Source organism: Orbicella franksi, chromosome 2 (genome assembly GCF_964199315.1).
Source record: "Orbicella franksi chromosome 2, jaOrbFran1.1, whole genome shotgun sequence".
NCBI lineage: Eukaryota > Metazoa > Cnidaria > Anthozoa > Scleractinia > Merulinidae > Orbicella > Orbicella franksi.
Window position 1 is genome coordinate 10,044,553 of NC_138146.1, and position 17,641 is coordinate 10,062,193.

The 17,641-nt window shown below is 41.9% G+C and overlaps 2 protein-coding genes across 5 annotated transcripts in view; both read right to left on the bottom strand.

The window, feature by feature from the left end:
• LOC145480000 (protein crossbronx homolog) overlaps positions 1–17,641 on the bottom strand; it is a 95,104-nt gene that overhangs the window by 30,182 nt on the left and 47,281 nt on the right. For all 4 annotated transcript variants that reach the window (XM_081458491.1, XM_081458492.1, XM_081458493.1 and 1 more), the window contains exon 6: positions 2–79. In XM_081458491.1, the coding sequence (XP_081314617.1) occupies positions 2–79 (78 nt within the window). The remainder of the gene's footprint in view (position 1; positions 80–17,641) is intronic.
• On the bottom strand, positions 7,822–9,297 carry LOC145480016 (uncharacterized). Its single transcript, XM_081458512.1, has 2 exons — positions 9,214–9,297; positions 7,822–8,652 (listed from the first exon to the last, which is right to left on the bottom strand). The coding sequence occupies exons 1-2, from the start codon at positions 9,221–9,223 to the stop codon at positions 7,832–7,834; spliced, it is 831 nt and encodes a 276-aa protein (XP_081314638.1). The 5' UTR covers positions 9,224–9,297; the 3' UTR covers positions 7,822–7,831.

Below are 17,641 nucleotides of genomic sequence, written 5' to 3' on the forward strand. Positions count from 1 at the left end.
CACATTAACAGCCACTTCATTTAGTCCTCCCCAGGTTTCTACATTATAAAAACAACTCTTCATAAAACTTAGGACTTGCCTGAAAGAGATCATTTTGTATGTTTAAGGTTGTACATGTACATGTTTAAATAAATTTTTGACATCACTGTATGGTTTACAAAAGTTGTTCTTTTGAAAAATGTGGCTGATTTGTTTTTCATGATAATACTTAAAGTTCACATCTGGAGAACAATTGAAGAGCCGAATGCATATCCGCCCCTATGTCAAATTTTAGGCCTTTTTTCTCTTCTCTGGCTCTGATTTGCCTCAGTCTCGGTAAATTAACTACAAATTATATTTCAAACACTGAGCTGGACTTTTTTCACTCATTTGCATGTTTTTAACTTGGAAAATATTATTTTCCAAGTTGTAGTGGAGGGAAGATTTCACTCCATCACTCCATCACTTCCTGTTAGACATTTGGAACCCCAAGGGGAAACTCCCATATCAAAACGTTTGAAGGAATGCTCATCAGAAAATTTAAATTTAACTCCTAAAGGAGACTAATATGGGTGCTGCTCGAGCTTCATTAGACCCTTAAAAGATACCATTTAAAACGGAATAGGTTCCATTACTAGCCACTATTCAAGGATGGATCCCGCGTGCACTTGTACACCCAACACACGAACTCGAGAGATCGGCGGAAGTCAAGCCTAAAAACAGAACTAAATGAGAGCGTTTCTTTTATTATTATTTCTTTGAGTGCACTAATTAAAGGATACTTTGACAGCTCAGAATGGTGATGTTTTGTCATCAACACCCTAATTGAGACCAGAATCCTTGATTTGTACCCAAGATGATGACCTGACCTTTTCATATAGGAATCACTCTGGGTTTCCAACATCACGCCATCTAAGGCCGTTTTACAGTCACTTGCACTGTGCCGTAGTTATTCTTTGAATTTCTGACGCAAGAACTCAATATCTCACCACAAAAGTGAGGAGATAATTACTGAAAATCACAAAATTGATGAGCTGTATGAATTTTCCAATGATTCAAGCCGTGATTTGAAGTTTTAGACAATCAACAGACATGAGAATTGAGAATTTGAGCGACGTGTTTCGCTATAATTGTTTATATGGTATTGGAAATAAATACACATCAATACAGACATGGCGAAATGAAAAAGACATTACATAAGGCTGGGATTTCTACAGTCACTAATATCGCCTTGCAAAGGAAAGAAAATGAGAAAAGGAAAAAAAGAGAAAAGAAAAAAGAAGTTATTACAACAGAGGGTATTCATATTTAGTCACCCAGCCAAGTAGGAACCCTGCCGAACAGGGCTCAACTTTGTTGAGCGGATGAGACACAGTGCTGTCCTTGTGGTACAGTTGAACCCCATTAATATGGACACCAAAGAGGCATCATAAAGCCTTGATAAACCTGTAAGTCATCAGCACATTTTAAAGAACCAAAATGTGTTTTCTGATGTTCAAACAAACTGATGCAATCAAGTTATCGGTACTTGAAGTCAGATCAATCTAGGCAGAAAAGTCCGAGAGCAGTTCTTGCCCAAGAAAACAATCCTCTCATGAGTTGTCGCCCATTTGCCAAGCATTGCCATGGTCAAAGTTTGGAAAGCGAGAACTGATTTTAGACATAAAATATGTCTTGCATCGACCGCCATGTTTCCTGTGTGTGCGTTGTAGAGAGCCTTCCTGGCATGCAGTGCGGTCACACACAGTGGATGTTTGGTGGCTTTAGAAGCCTGATAAACAGCATTTTAAGTAGGAGGAAGTGGATTTTACATAGTTATTGACATAGGGAGTACCACAGATAATGGCCAACAAGTAGCGATCAATTATAACAGCAATTTTATTTCAAATTGGCATGATTTGTAGCGTTGCAAACTTATGGGATCAGGGGACAGAGCCCTAACCTCAGAAGCCTTGTGAAATCACCATTTTGCTCTGTTATAAGTCAAATGAACATCCCTGTGGTCAGGCATTCTTGTGAAGTCTATGTTTAACTGTTTCTTAGGTGAAAAAAGTGTCTTTGAGGTCAGCCATTGACGTGAAATCAACATCTCTGAGCTTTCCTGTGTCAACATTTCACTGTCTTCTTTACATGAAAAGAGCATCTGTGTGGTCATGCATTCTTGCGAAATCAACATTTAACTGTTTCTTAAGTGAAAAAAGAGTTTTTGGGGTCACCTTTTGATGTGAAATCAACATGTATGTGTATCAAAAAAGAGGGCTGCAGTCCTGAAATTGTTGCATTGTTCACATAAAAGCAATATAACTTTGCAGAATGGTGTAGCACCACCTCTTGATCATGAGTTGTCTACAAAGTGTATTTCCGGGTTTTCTGATTCGAGGTTTCTCTGTTCCCATCTGGTTGAAAATGAAGCTGTTATCACTCCATGTAACATAACATTGCTTAAATGTAAGTCTTGAACCGAATAGCAAATGAGATGCGGGAAAAACTGTCGTTTTTTTCAAGGACATCAGTATTCTGTTTCTCGTTTGGCGGAATAACACAAATTCAAAACGAGGTGAACTAAAATCAACATCTGCAGCAAAATAACTTTGGAGGGGAAGTAGGGGGTTGTATTCGCACTTCACGCACAAATTTTGACAAAATTCATGTGCCACTTATACTTTTAGCTGCTTTTGACCAAAGCTTTTCATAAATTAATTCACGAATCAAGTGTGGTTTTTAGTTGTTCTTCACCTGTCAGACAGATTTTTGCCTTCGTCACATGTCATGCATAAACCCTTTGCACCCTCTTTGCACTGTAAACTAATCGGTCCATTACTGTGTCAAAACTGAGTGTTAATAGTTTGATTTTGTTCAAAAAATATTCACTTTTATTTACATTATTGCAAGGCCGAGAATTTCAGTAGTCCCCACCCTAGCTCTACAGATATTTACTTTTATGTTACTTCTTCTCCAGAGGCTACACCCTTGTAAAGGAAGTACTCAGGAAGACCGCAGCCCAGGTAGCATGTCATATTCACATTTATCTTTCCCCATCAGTAGGCTAAAATGGTTTTTGGTAATAAAACCATTTCTTCGTATCACAAACTGAGGAAACCGCTAGAGTAATCATTTCACTAGCCAGCAGAGCAGACACAAGTACAGAGCAGAATACCTCACTTCAAGGACTTGGCGTTCACCGGCTTCAGTGTCACTATTGTGAAATGCATATTATTATCTCTTAGAGCGTCACACTTCCAATCACTGATGCTGTACAGTGGAATCAACCTTTCTAATCAGTTATTTACTACTCTTGCCCAAGGAGCTAGCCAATGTTCGTCTGTAGCGAATGACCAAGGTACTTTACCGATCCGTAAGGTTTGCTGTCAGGGCACGGATCTTCAGTTTGACAGGCCAGGAATTTAAGCCATTTAGTTCATGGTTTTACAACTACACTTGCCAACTTATCTTTGCAAAATATCCATATAGGGCTGCTTGCGCTTGCTGGTTATTGAAGATATGTCTACCTCAAGCTCAGTACAAATCTCCCGCAGCATCCCTATGGAAAACTTTGATAGCTTGGACTGGCACACAATTTCACAGATGTTATAATTTTCAAATATGATTGGATGCTGAAAAGCAAAAGTCTTCATCACTTGGTTCCTCAGTCAACTCTTGGATGTCATTCTCTGTGTTTGCTTATTGTCTTTCAACGTCTTCACCACCAGTGCTGTAAGTTCTTTTTGCTGTCAAGCGAGAAAAAAAATCCTGCTATTTGCAGAGGTGTCAGGAGGTCGTCCTTTTCAAAGATACTGGAGCCATTGCTGTGCTTAGCTCTCCGCATTGCCTTTGAAATGTTAGCAGGATCAGCCTTTTGCCCGGTGTGTTCATCTTGGAACACTTCAGCAAGATAAGTTTTCTGAGTAGACATGTTTATCAAACACAACTGAACATGTTTAATACTCGAATGTCGAAAATCGATAATAACAAGAATTTCCCACGTGTCGGGCTACTTGATGGTGCAATAAAGATCACATGACTGCGATATTACACATACATCAATAAATGAACATAAATTATATAAAAAATGTTCACAACACTCCCCGGGGTTGATAAAACGCTTTGATTCAACAGTCTAAATCTTGAATGTCCACTATTCAATAAATATCAAAAACATACTTCATCGTCTATAATGATCACTATCCAAAATGAAACAATTTCATCTCATTTATTCAGTTCACTCAGAAACTTCAACAGGAATTAAGTCCTGTATCACTCTATGTAATACTTGTGGGTTTCGATCCTCCTTGCCAGCAACCTTGACCTTTGTGGATTGAATCTGACCATCTCTACCCGGCAATAGTTCTTCAACTTATGCCAGTTTCCAAAATGCTCTTTTCGTCAGATCAGACTTCATGATCACTGTGTCACCTACTGAGATTGGGCTCTCCTTGTTTTGCTTCTTGCATCTCTCATTAGCATGCTCTTGTAGACTCAAAAGATACTCATGCTGCCATCTCTTTGTGAAATGATGTAGCAATCATCGGTGATGCTTAGCTCTCTTTGTCAAGGCCTGGTTAACACTAACAGCTTTGAAATGCTGGTTACTTGGTGCACTAGTAATTCATCTGCCAGTAATAAGATGAGATGGTGTAAGTGGAATGGAAATGGACTCTCCATCATCACAGACATATGTTAATGGTCATGCATTTATGATTGCCTCTATCTCCACCATTGTGGTTTGTAAGCTTATCATAGTTTAATGAAGTGCATCCCACTGTTTTCTTCAAGGGTTGCTTCACAACTTTAACCATGCGTTCCCAAACCCACCCCCCCTCCCACCCCACCAAGGGGCTCGCTCAATGATAAAGTTCCATGTGATGCAATCGTCACTTAAGTATCGCATACCCTCGTCTGATTGCATCATCTTCCTTATATCCCTGGTTGCGGATCTGAAGGTTTTGACATTGTCAGACAGGAGGGTGACTGGTAATCCCCAGTGACTAATGAACCTCCAGAAGGCCAACAGAAATGAACTGACGCTCAGAGGAGTCAGTTCCAAATGAATCACTCTTGTGAATGCGCATGTGAATAAACAAATGTACACCTTGTCAGAGCCCTCTTCTTTTGAAGACTTTCCGTCACATAAGTACAATGGACCCATAAAGTCTAATCCCGTGTGGGCAAACGGCAGGTCTAGAGACAGTCATTCCATTTTAAATCTGGAGTCGGTGGAGCCCCTTCTACTCTTCTACAGGTGGCACACTTTCTTAAAATTTGCTTCACAACTTGTCGACCTCATGGTACCCAGAATCTCTCTCAAATAGTGGTTAAGGTATCCCTGACTCCACTGTGTTTAATCTTGGAATGCACAATCCTGGATGATAAGATTAGTTAGTGGGTGCTTAGATGGAAGTAAGATTGGATTCTTGCTTTCTTCAGAGAGCGGTGCATCGCTTTTGCGCACACGCCAGACGCGAATACTACTTCACCTGCCTAACCTCGCCCCCCATCCCCCATACAGTGTTGAAAACTACTAGCTGCAATTTCTCCTAATTTTCAACATTGTATTGGGTGGGGAGGGGGAAAAGAAACGTGTTTTTAAAAGGAAAGCAGCGCTTTTTTCAAACTTCAGTAGTGAAACACAGATAATTCATTAAATTACATAAGTGTCCCAAGGGCTTTTGTCCACGATTGTAGTTGGACTAGCAATGAAGCTCCTAGCAGTTCCAACCTGGGAATTGACTGATGTTTGCTCGGGGCTACTCTTGTCTTGGAGGTCATGATGTTGACTTGGGTTTCACCATTGCTGAATGCGGTACTCAGGTACATGACTGCTGCATAGGCTCACTCTGACGCATCTGAAAATCCATGGATCTGATATGAGCATATGGCTGACTGCGTCAGTGAATAATTGGCATAACATTGGGAAACTCTAGGGCATTTAAGTCATAAATGAACGTTTTCCACTTCACCAAAGCTTCTCCTTCCAAGTTTTCATCCCAGCTGACCTTCTCAACACATAGACTTTGGAAGAGGACCTTCATGATATGTTTATTGCCAATGGAGTTAACAGTCCAATCAGATCAAAGATTTTAGCTGACAGTTTCAAAACAGATTGTTTGGTAGCTGGAAGGACTTCTGCGTACTCAATTAGCTTAGAGAGGTCATAACAAAATTCATCTTAAATTACATCCCAATAAATCCCAGGTGTCTTCACCAATGTTCTGTTTCCAGTTTACCATCTTTGACACTCGATGACTCTTCTCTCTTGAGATTTTGTGTAATTTCACTTTCTTTGGGAGGGGCTTCCATAGCTGACCGGATTTTTCTTTCTTCATCCTGCTTGATTTTCTCGTGGAATGACTGACAGAATTCCACTTATGCAGTGAGAATTCTCCATCTTTCATGATTTCCTGTGCTTTGTCATACAAGTTCACAGTTTCATTCTCGTGAAACACTCCTGCCAGATCATCAACATAGAAGCTTGAACTTAACAAAGATGTTACTTCTGGTTCCTTTTCTTCGTACTTTGACAGATGGTGTTTTATGGTACTTGGCAGGAAAGCTGGACTTGGAGTTAAGCCAAACACAAGCCTTTGAAACTGGTATTGCTTGATTTGCGGACAATCTTTCTCAATATCATTGAACCATAGAAACCTCAGCATTCTTCTGTCTTCTGGGTTGATCTGTATTTGATGGAAGGCCTTTTCAATGTCAGCTACTACAGCAATTGGATAACCTCAAAACTTAACCACAATATCAAATAGGTTTGGCACTAAGTTCGGTCCTTTCTCTAAACACTCGTTAATGGAGGCAGTTGACTTGTCGGATTTGGCTCAACCATCAAATATAACTCTCGATTTCGAAGTTTCCCGGTCTGACCGAATTACACCATGATGAGGTAAGAAATATATCGGAGCTTGGTTGTAGTTGTGTTCTGGTACGGCTTCTATAATCCTGGATTTGACTTGATCCTTGATCACATTGTCATAATCTCTTAACAGTTCCTTGTTTTTCTTCAGTTACGAGTGCAGCTGTCTCAATCTTGTAACACACAATTTGTACTTGTTTGAAGCAGGAACAAGACGTTCCTTCCATGGCAGACTGACTTCGTATCTTCCTTCATTCTCATTGAAATGAATGCTCTGCCAGTGCTGTTTTCTTCATCACTGTCTTTCTGCACCACTGCCAGTCCTGTAAGTTCCTTTTGCTGTTAAGCGAGAACAAAAATCTTGCTATTTGCAGAGGTGTGAGGAGGTCATCCTTTTCAAAGATACTGGAGCCATTGCTCTGTGTGGCTCTTTGTACTGCCTTTGAAATGTTAGCAGGATCAGCCTTTTGCCCAGTGTGTTCATCTTGAAACACTTCAGTAAGATAAGTTTTCTGACTAGACGTGTTTAGTAAACACAACTGAACATGTTTAATACTTGAATGTCAAAAATCAATAATAACAAGAACTTCCCACATGTCGTGCTACTTGATGGTGCAATAAAGATCACGTGACTACAATATCATGCATACATCAATAAATGAACATAAATTATATAAAAAATGTTCACAACATGAGGTTCTTTCTTGTCCCTGTTGCTGACTTCAGAGCCCATTCCATCCGTAGAGCCAGACCTTAATCCTCCAATGATAAGATGACATCTCCATCAACAGCTTCTGGAACCACACCAGCACCTTGCTCCAGCTTGGCGGTAAAAATTATCATTGCCTTGTCGTGCAGAGTTTCTTTCTTCTTCCCTTGAGCTTTACAAATGTGTAGTGAGCTAACCTTAGAGCTACATGTTAATTACAAACAGGAACGGATAGAAAACTTGTAACAAAAACTATTAATGTTCTTCGTGCCACTGTTTTTGGTTAGTTAGTTGGGGTCTAGAACAAAGTCATTGTAACGTGCTGGATGACGTCGCACGTGTGTGGATCTGCGGGGTGAGGGACTGGTATAAGAGTCACTGGCAGGGGAGTCTATAACAGGATCAGTTTGGGTGTCCTCACGGGGTTCGTGTCCTCCAGCAGGAAGGTTGTCATCAGGAACTTCTTGAGTAGCAGGTGTTGAGATTGCACTCGGTATGACAGGTGGAGAGGGTGGGGAACGCACTGGCTGTGCTGGTGGGGTTTCATCGGATGATGAGTCTGCTTCATCGTTGATTGCCGACGGTCGGTAGTCTGCTACTTCAGATGGAACCCAATAGCAATCTGAGGTTTTCATGCGGTAAGATGTGCTTCGAAGCTGAGAGCCGACAAACTTTCTGATGTTGCAAAAAGAGCCGGTTACCTCTACAACTAAATAGCGATTGCATGCTCTAGTCTTGTCGCGATCGGAGTAAAGGTAGACTAAGTCACCAACGGTAATGTACTCAGCTGGGAGGTTCTTGGCGATGGGGGCCTTAGCCTTCTCGCTGTGATGGTGGTTGGCAATACATTGTTCGTGTTGCTGAACGATGAGGTTCTGGTCATGCAGTGGTATCTGCTGGTTTGAGAATTGATCTCGCTGTGTCCACATCTCCCTAGCAGAAAGGCCACGTGAGCAGATGCATGCGTTAAGGGTAGCTGTCGCTACTGACAGGGTCACAGGAGACACAGGACCGCCAGGTGGGTCATGTCGGAGTAACTCGTTTTCAACTTCTTGAACCGCCCTCTCGGCTAGGGGGTTCTTGTTACGATTCTTGGCATTTCCAATCTCTATGGTGATTCTGTGCTGTTTCAGTAGTAGGTCTTCTGTTAGTGCCTTGAATCCTGAGGTGGGGTCAGTGCGTATGACGGCTGACGGCCCATCTAGTGGACGCATTTGGACACAAAGGCGGATTAGGGCATCACGTAGTGTGTTGTGTCGCTCACCCTCCAGTAGAGTTGTGGATGTGAAGGAGGTCACACTCACGTAACACTAGTATGAGCTGTCTCGAGCACTTGATAACATCTGCAGCGAATGATACACCAACGGCATCAGGTGGAGGGGAAGATGACTGTTCCTCTCGCATTTTCAGGGTTTGGTGCAAGGCAGCACATTGGTGGCAAGCTTGAGTCACATGGTCAATACCCTTGTCTATGTCCAGGGCATACAGGTAGCGCTTGGTTACAGCTTTGAGTTGATGACTGGATGGGTGACTGAGTTGGATGTGTAAAGCGGTCAAGAGTCCCTTCAGTACTTGTCGGGGGACGATATTGCATTCACAGGTTGGTGCGAGAGGCTTGTTGCGCTTAACAAGCAAGCCATCCTTCGCGATGGTTGCTACGTTGAGGTACCTCTTAACATCCCTCGAGTTTGTTAGCTTTTTTGAAGGATGTGTTCCTTGTTGTAGATGTGCACTAGTGCGTCGTAAATCGGGGCATTCGGCCTGTGTGGTCAACCAGGCGGTGCAACTGGTGAATGGGAGGTGTTTGGCGCCACTAAGTATGTCGTGAGTAGATGTGTGTCTGACAACTGATTCTTGGGTGAGCTTTGTAAACGTGCAGACCTGGCAGGCTTCATCTTCACACAGGGCAGCATTACAGCTGGAGAAATCTGAAGGCAGTATTGCAGAGCCGGATATGTGTCTTACAGAGGCCTGATATCAGCTCACAGTAGATAGGAAGGTAGACACACGGAGGCTTGTGGAGAACTCTCCTCGGCAAAGTTTTTCATACGCCTGTACACATGGTTTGCTGTCGGTCAGTATGCAGGCCTTATGATGAGACTGTATCAGGTAAGGGCTGAAGTGCTTGGTGGCAACGGCGATAGCTAAAGTTTCCACCTCACATGGTAGCCACACTGTCTGTGAGCCACGTAGTTTGGCGCTGAAAAATCCTGCCAAGCGTAGCTTGCCATCACGACATATAGGGTGGCGCCTATTCCAGGTTTTCGGACAGCTCCGTCTGTCACAATCCACAGTTGATCGCCAGGTCTGCGGAGCGAAATGGTGCGGGTAGTGGATAGGGCTGCCTGGGCATTGCGGAATGATGTTCTGAGGTCATCTGTCCACTGGATCGTTTTGTTATATTCACGGCCAGCGACAGTGTCGTCAAGTGTTGCGAGGAGTGTAGAGCATCCAGGAATGGCCCGGGAGAGCACCTTGAAAGCTCCAATGAAGGACTGCATTTGGGCGACAGTGTCGGGTGCAGGGCACAAAGCAAGGGCGGTGATATGGTGTGGGCTGGCACTTAAGGTGCCACAGTTCCAAATCCAGCCTAGTATTGTTGTGGATTGTGGGTTGATGATGGTCTTCGATGCAGAAAGGCAGAGATCACATTTGTGGCGGGCTTCCAAAACTTTTGTCCAGTTCTGCAGGAGTTCTTCCGGGGAGTCGCCTCTGCAATACAGATCGTCGGTGATTTTAGCAACGATGCCTTCCTCCAACAGGTCACCGAGCACTCAGCTCATGAGCTCTTTGAGGGCCGTCTTGGAGCCTAGCGTGCCCATGGCAGACCACGCATACACACGCACAGCCCAGAATGGTGTAGCAACACTGCAATATTTCATAGAGTCGCATGAGAGTGGAATCTGGTAGAATGCGCTGGTCAGGTCTGTCACGACGATGTGTTTCCACTGGGCAATAAGACGTAGGATGGAGTCGACATCGGGCATAAGAGAGGGCTCAGGCTTCCTGTAGTGACCGACGTCAGCAAATGTGGTGACTAAGCGGTAACCACTGTTGGCTTTCTTGATGAGGAAAGACAGGTTTAGGTACTCAACTGCAACGTTAAGGTCTTCGGGACGTCTAAAGACACCCAATGCTTCTAGTTTGCCAAATTTCTGTTGCAGCTCCATTAGCTGGTGATGGGCATACTGCGGCAGCTGGCCTTTCTGTTCGGGGGGTTCCACAGGACCCATGTTTACCCTTGCTTCAAATGGACCTACTGAGCCATTGTAGCCTTTGATGTTTGGGTCGCAGACGTGGTCGTACTCATCCAGGAGTGAGGTAAATTTGGCTCTGATATAACGAGTAAGTAAGTTTGCTGGATCAAGACACACGTTTGCGGAGTGTTTCGTGCTGGCCTGAAGTATAGGTAGTCTGGGTTGCAGCTTGCAGCTGTGAGTTGTTATCGCGGGCTTCCGGTGCATACACAGCACGTACCTGACAGAAGTGCTCATTTCTCTTGAGGAAATGTGGCTGGGGAGAGAGGTTGGGGATGCGTATCTTTCCTGTGACGTTGGAGATGATGGCCGGGGTTGGCCACAGTTGAGAAGCTGTTAGCTGTCTTATGCTGGGCGCATTGGTCTGCGGTTCCAGTGCATACACAGAGTCGCGAGGTGCATCACTCGGTAAATCAACTTCAAGGAATTCTCCGGGCCAGATAGTTGTGGACGAGGAAGGCGAGTGTAGCACTATGGCACGATGTGCTGCAGAGCTGACTGCTGCAGGTTGGTGTGACCCATAGTTGTGGATGGACCCGTCTCCAAGGATTACTTGGTGCTTGGCTGGGCGTACTGCGATATCATTACTTTCCATGAAGGGGGTTCCAGCCAGTACATCTACATCGAGGTTTTCAACGACAAGGCCTTCAAAGGTAAATATCCGGTCTTCACGGGTGAATGATAAGCATGTTTCACCCACCACGTGTAGGGGAGATGAGCCATCTGCTTGGTGGATGGATTGAGAACTGGGGGTCACGTAGCAGCCAAGACGGACAGTTGGGTCATGTGCTCACCTTGTACTGAGATCTGTTGCCAATGGGTTTGCGATAACCACTGAAAGCAGTGGGCATGATCTTAGTGTCATTGGCAGTGCGTATCTCATCAAATAGGGATGTGAGGGCCTGAGATATTTCTGGCTTTATGGATGCTAGAGTTCGTGATCGTAATTCGGTTCCATATCTTTGTTTCACTAGCTTAGGCGACTCAGGGTGTATTAATCTGAGCCAGGTCAGTACGATGAAATTTTCCAGTGTAGGAGTTAGTTCCTTGTCTTCAGTGGTGAGATCACCATGGTGGGAAAGGCTGTAAGCATGGAGTAAAGTGTCCTCCACAAAGGCCATTAGTCTCTGGAAGAGGTCTTCAGGGTGTTTGTCAGCTTCCAGATGTAGGTTTGCAAAATCCAGGAAGTGAGCTCCTGTGATTTGGAAGCCAAAATGCTCGTGTATCATGTTCCAAACAGACTGAATGGAAGTAGAATTCTTTAATACAGTGTTCCTCGATATAACAGGGCAATAGTTGGCTATCTGCCCAAACATTAGTTCCCAAAAATTAACTTTCTGACGAGCTGTTTTACGTCTGGAGAGCGGTACTGTTTCTCCGTCATCAGTGAAACCACGTAGGGGCTGGGCCCTAGTCTTCTTTGCCCAAGTGGTGCTGTCAGTGAGAAATGGAGCAAAGTTAGTGTTGAGTGACAAAGTATAAACCAGATTTTGCCTCCAATTCTCGAAGCTGTTGATTGTCTCATTCTTCGAGAGGCTCCATTGTTTCGGAGCCTGTGCAGTGGTTCCCATGACTGTTGTTGTGTATTTGTTGTACGATGAAATCGTGCTTGAACAAGGAAAATGTTCGAAGTATCAACGTACCTGTGTGGAACGAGTAGCTTTGTCTCGATATTATTGTTTAATGCGCCGATTTCTTGGCATAAGTTCGAGAATGCTGCCACCACGTCAGTAAATAAAGCAGAGGTAAATCGATGACACGATTTGTTACACAACTGGAACCTTTAATAAGCCTGAGCGATCACAGAACGACCTGACACGCACGAGAGCACGAGGACCGAGAGAGGATGCTACTATGCATGCTTATAACTAGCGTACCGCTGACCAGTACTGACACTGTAGGGCACACTTGTGCGTGTCACAATCCACTAGCTGTTTTTCAAGCGACGATTATTGCTGGAAGGACTTGACATACAACTCCTCTGGACAATAAAACAGCCCACTTTTTTTCTCACTGTTTTCTTCATCACCATCTTCCTCTGTCGCTGAATCCAATTCTGTTGTTTACTCTGGGCTCTGTCTGGCTTTGATGGTTTCGAAAGAAATGTAGGAACTCACATTATCTGTCAGCTTGTTTAAATGAGGCAGACGGCTACTGCTTGCTTCGTGAAAATTCCTCCAGGGTAAAAATTTACCGCAACCAACTCCATAACTGAGAGTTATGAAACTTTCGGATAGGGGGCAAATGGTGCGCAAATTTTCCTGGAAAGTGTCCTGAAACGCAGTTATTTATTCACAATTGAAGTAGTAAAATGCCAGTTCAAAACAAACTTCTATATTTGAAATAAATTGACAACTGACAGGCTTCGATAAAACGAGGAACATGGACCATTCCTGAAAATTCCAGAACATCAGTCAATTAATCATTCAGTGATTGCTCTAGCAGTATCTTGAGTTTGTGATACGAACAACTGGTTTTATTACCGAAAACCATTTTAGACTGCTGGTAGGGAAAGATAAATATGAATATGACCATGTGCTAACTGGGCCGCAGTCTCCCTGAGAATTCCCTTTACAAGGGTGTAGCCTCTGGAGAAGAAGTAATATAAAAATAAATATCTGTAGAGCTACAATCCTGGCCATAAGTTGTTGGGACACCTTCTCTTTGGCATGCTAAAACCCATGATTTCAACTACATCCTTGACATTTTAGAGAAAAAGATGCATAGAAGCAAGTGTAATTGACCCCCTCCCCCCTAGCAATGTTGAAAGAAAAGGAAGCTATTTTGAAGATTAGATTGGATGTGTTAAAGAAAGGAAAAAGGGACAATAAAAAGTAGTTAGACAGTTGTGTTGGAACTGAATGTGATTGCTGCAAACTCGTTATTATTGGAATAAGACGTGAATATCTATCTTATCGTCTCTTTACTCGGAGAATACTAGCTGTTCTACGAGGCGAACATTTCCTGAAATGTGGCTGTTCTGAAGCCATTGTCAAGGTTTTCTTTTCTTCAAGATTTTTATCAACATTGACAGGGGGGAGGGGGGAAGGCCGTGAACTGTCCCAATACTAAATCTTGTCACCAGGATTGTAAGGTGGGAACTACTAAAACTTTTAGCCTTGCAAAAATGGAAATGAAAGTGAATATATTTTTGAACAAAACTCAGTTTTGACACAGTAACGGACTGATAAGTTCACAGTCCAAGGGTTTATGCGTGACACGTGATGAAGGCAAACATTTGTGTGACAGGTGAAAACCAACTAAAAGACATATGTGATTCATGAATTTAGGAAAAAGAATGGTTAAAAGGAACTAAAAGTATAAGTGGCACATGAATTTTGTTAAAATTTGGTTAAGAAACATGAACACAATCCCCCTACCTCCCTTTTAAAGTTACTTTGCCACAGATGTCGATTTCAGTTCACCTCGTTTTGAATTAATTTGCACTATTTCACCAGACGAGAAACAGATGTCCTTTAAAAAATGACTGTTTTTCCTGCATCTCATCTGCTGTTCGGTTCAAGACTTATATTTAAACAACGTTATCTTACATGGAGTGATAACAGCCTCATTTTCAATGAGATGAGAACATAGAATGAGAAACCCCCTGAAATACGCTTTGTAAACAACTCATGATCAGGAGGTGGCGCTGCACTGTTCTGCCAAGTTATCTTGCTTTTATGTGAACAATGCAACAATTTCAGGACTGCAGCCCTCTTTTTGATACAGCGACATGAAGGTAAGCGGATGTTATATTAAATAAATTGTACATTGAACTTCAAATGCGAAACAATTGAGTTTGCGTGTGTATGTGACTGTACCTTTCCGGCCAATTAATGGCACTGTTGAATCGGCACATTTTATCCAACTTTGAAATGTGATTAAATCACTCCAAATCATTTCCCCAAAAAACCCTTTGGAGATTGAAAAGAACTACCTTCCAAAAGCCATATTTTCAGTCAATTATTTCATGTAGCACATAATCAAATAATGCATTTCTTTTGACCTATTTTCAGTCTAGTTAAAAGTAGGTCAGATAAATTTAATTAGATTTTGTAAATAAATAAGAATTGCTGAAATTGCTGTCAACAAATGTTTTGATGTTGGTTTTCAAGATTTGATAGTTTTTATCAGTCTAGGTTGTTTGATTTTGTGACGTGAAGCTTCAAGATTTGTCTTAAATTTTGAGCTTCAAAAGTGGCATTTTGACAGAATTTGGTTATTATCAATTTTCTTGTAAATAAATCGACATTCAGCCAAACGAAGTATGTCATGATTTGTTTCGCCCTAAGGCCTACCTAACCTGAGAATATGGGCAGAATTTATTTTTTGGCTGTTGCCGTGATATGTTTCACCATTGGGAACATTCGCTCTTAACTGTTACTTAAGTGAAAAAAGCGTCTTTGAGGTGGCCTGTTGACCTGAAATCATCAAGATGTTAGTGGTTTTGAGTGAAATCAACATCTTTGAGCTTTCCCGTTGATGTGAAATCAACATTGAGCTGTTTTCTAAATGAAATTAGCATCCCTGCGGTCACGCATGCTCGTGAAATCAACATTTAACTGTTTCTTAAGTGAAAAAAAGAGCCTTTAAGATTGCCTGTTGAAATCAACATTCTGGGAGCCTGCGAGCCCAAGCCTCGAGCTGCGAGTCTCTTTTTGCAAGTCTCAAAAGATTCCTCCCAAAAAATCCAAAAGCAGGCATAATGCTTTAATATAATATTTATTACATGTGGGGTGCTTCATTATGCCAATACCTGAGGAAAATGGAACAACATTTTCCGATCAAACCAGGCCAACCAAGAGGAATCAGACCCTTACCATTTTTTTTATTCCTTTTCCGAATTCCTTACATAATTGAAGAGAAGCAGGGCAGTGAACTGGTTTGTCGAAAATGGAACGCAAATTTTGGTCAGACCGGTCAGACCGAAATAAGTGGACCACCTCCAGAGGCAATCCCGAATGTTCCTGTCAGAACTAACCTAAATGGACCTCTCCATTTGACTTCCAACCGAAATTTCAGGAACCTTTGGCATAATGGAAAACACCCACAGTCTTCATGTGTTGGTGCACTGTAGCATGGCAAGTGAGGTCATGAAAAGTTTTCCTCTCTTTTTTTTATTTCTACCAATTAAGCAGATATTATAGGAGGGACATCATTTTTCCCGTCTTGCTTTTTGGTAGCTGTGAGCGAGGTAAACAGAAGTGTCGTGACAGTGTGACATTTCATAAGCTGACAGCTAGGATCACAAGATTCGTAAACACTGTAATAGGAGACACAAGAGATTGTGAAATAGGTTTACATGCATATCGAAAGGACACAAAAAATAGGACGCATTGTAACACTGGAAGAGAACTAAACAAGGATTTGTTGAGTACAAGTGAGTTGTGAGTGTGCGAGTTAAGGTGTACCCGGCTCACAAGTTTGGTACAGAGGAAACTTCTGCTGAATCTTAAATTAGTTTGCAAGGAGTTATGATTTTTTCAGCGCAGTACTTTTGTACTGACTTTCACTGGGCCGAGTGAATGGGTTTTATCCCCAATGTTTTGAATTAATCTGAAGTAAAAACTAACGGTATAAACGTGCAACGTTTCGACCGAACTTTGGTCATTATCAAGCTTAAATGTGAAGATAAAAATTTTTGTATAAGTATAAATATAAAACAAAGAAGTGAAAGTATGTAAAGCATGTAAATGTAAAAAATGGTGTTAAGAACAATAAAATGCATGCAAGAATAACATAATTAAAAATGATTAAAAACTTTTGCACGAATTGAGTCTGACTGTACATTGAGACTTGGTCTCGGTTCATTAATAAAAAACATTTCAAAAATGAGACAATCAAACTTGTTCTCGCACTTTTTTAAGGTGGTAAAATTCCTTGTAAGATCCTTGCAAAAATTTTTATCTTCACATTTAAGCTCTGTAATGACAGAAGTTTGGTCAAAATGTTGCATGCTTTTACCAGTAGTTTTTACTTCAAATTGTTTTGAAAAACCTTTACTTATAAACTTTTGAATTGCTAGAAATAAGCAGTCATCCAGTCTTTCGATTTTACGGGGGAACTATTTAAAAAAAAAAATGAAACATCTGGTTTCCCAAGATGCAAAAAAAACATTATGCATCTTTCGTGGCAGTGCTTCTTGATATATCATGTTGATAATTACCTAAAATTTGCTTCACTTGAACGTTTCCCTGTGTATATTTGAAGATTAGTCAATTTTACATACTGTAAATCCTCGAATTAGTGCCCCCCTCAAATAAGTGCCCCCTTCAAATAAGCGCCCCACCCATCAGCCGAAAATTTAAAATAAGCACCCCCTCCCCTCCCCTCCCCTCCCCCTTATTTTGTGGACGAGTAATGAGACAACAAAGGATGTATAGTTTTTGTCATGTAGTATCAGATTTGTAAATTGTTTCAGTTTGTGAACACGTTTAGTAAACAAGTTGAACATGTTAAGTACTAACGGTGCCGCGATTTAAACTTTAGGATCAACTTTGTATGTCAATAAACAGCTTATGTTGGTGTTTACGTGAAGATGATGTATTAAAAAAATGATTATGCCAGGCCACGATTGGGGAAAAATTAAATAAGCATCCCCTCGAATAAGCGCCCCGCTTCTTTTCCTAAATTTGAAATAAGCGCCCCAGGCACTAATTCAAGGATTTACAGTAATCAACATTTTGATACAAAATTTGCAAGGGAAACTCAAAATTTCATTCATATCTGAAACTATAAACTGACCTTCAAATTCTGTTTTGATACAGATGGAAAACTACTTGTGTGGAATTTCACGAATGAAAGAAAATTGAAAACTTGTGTTTCTTCTGCCAAGTGTGG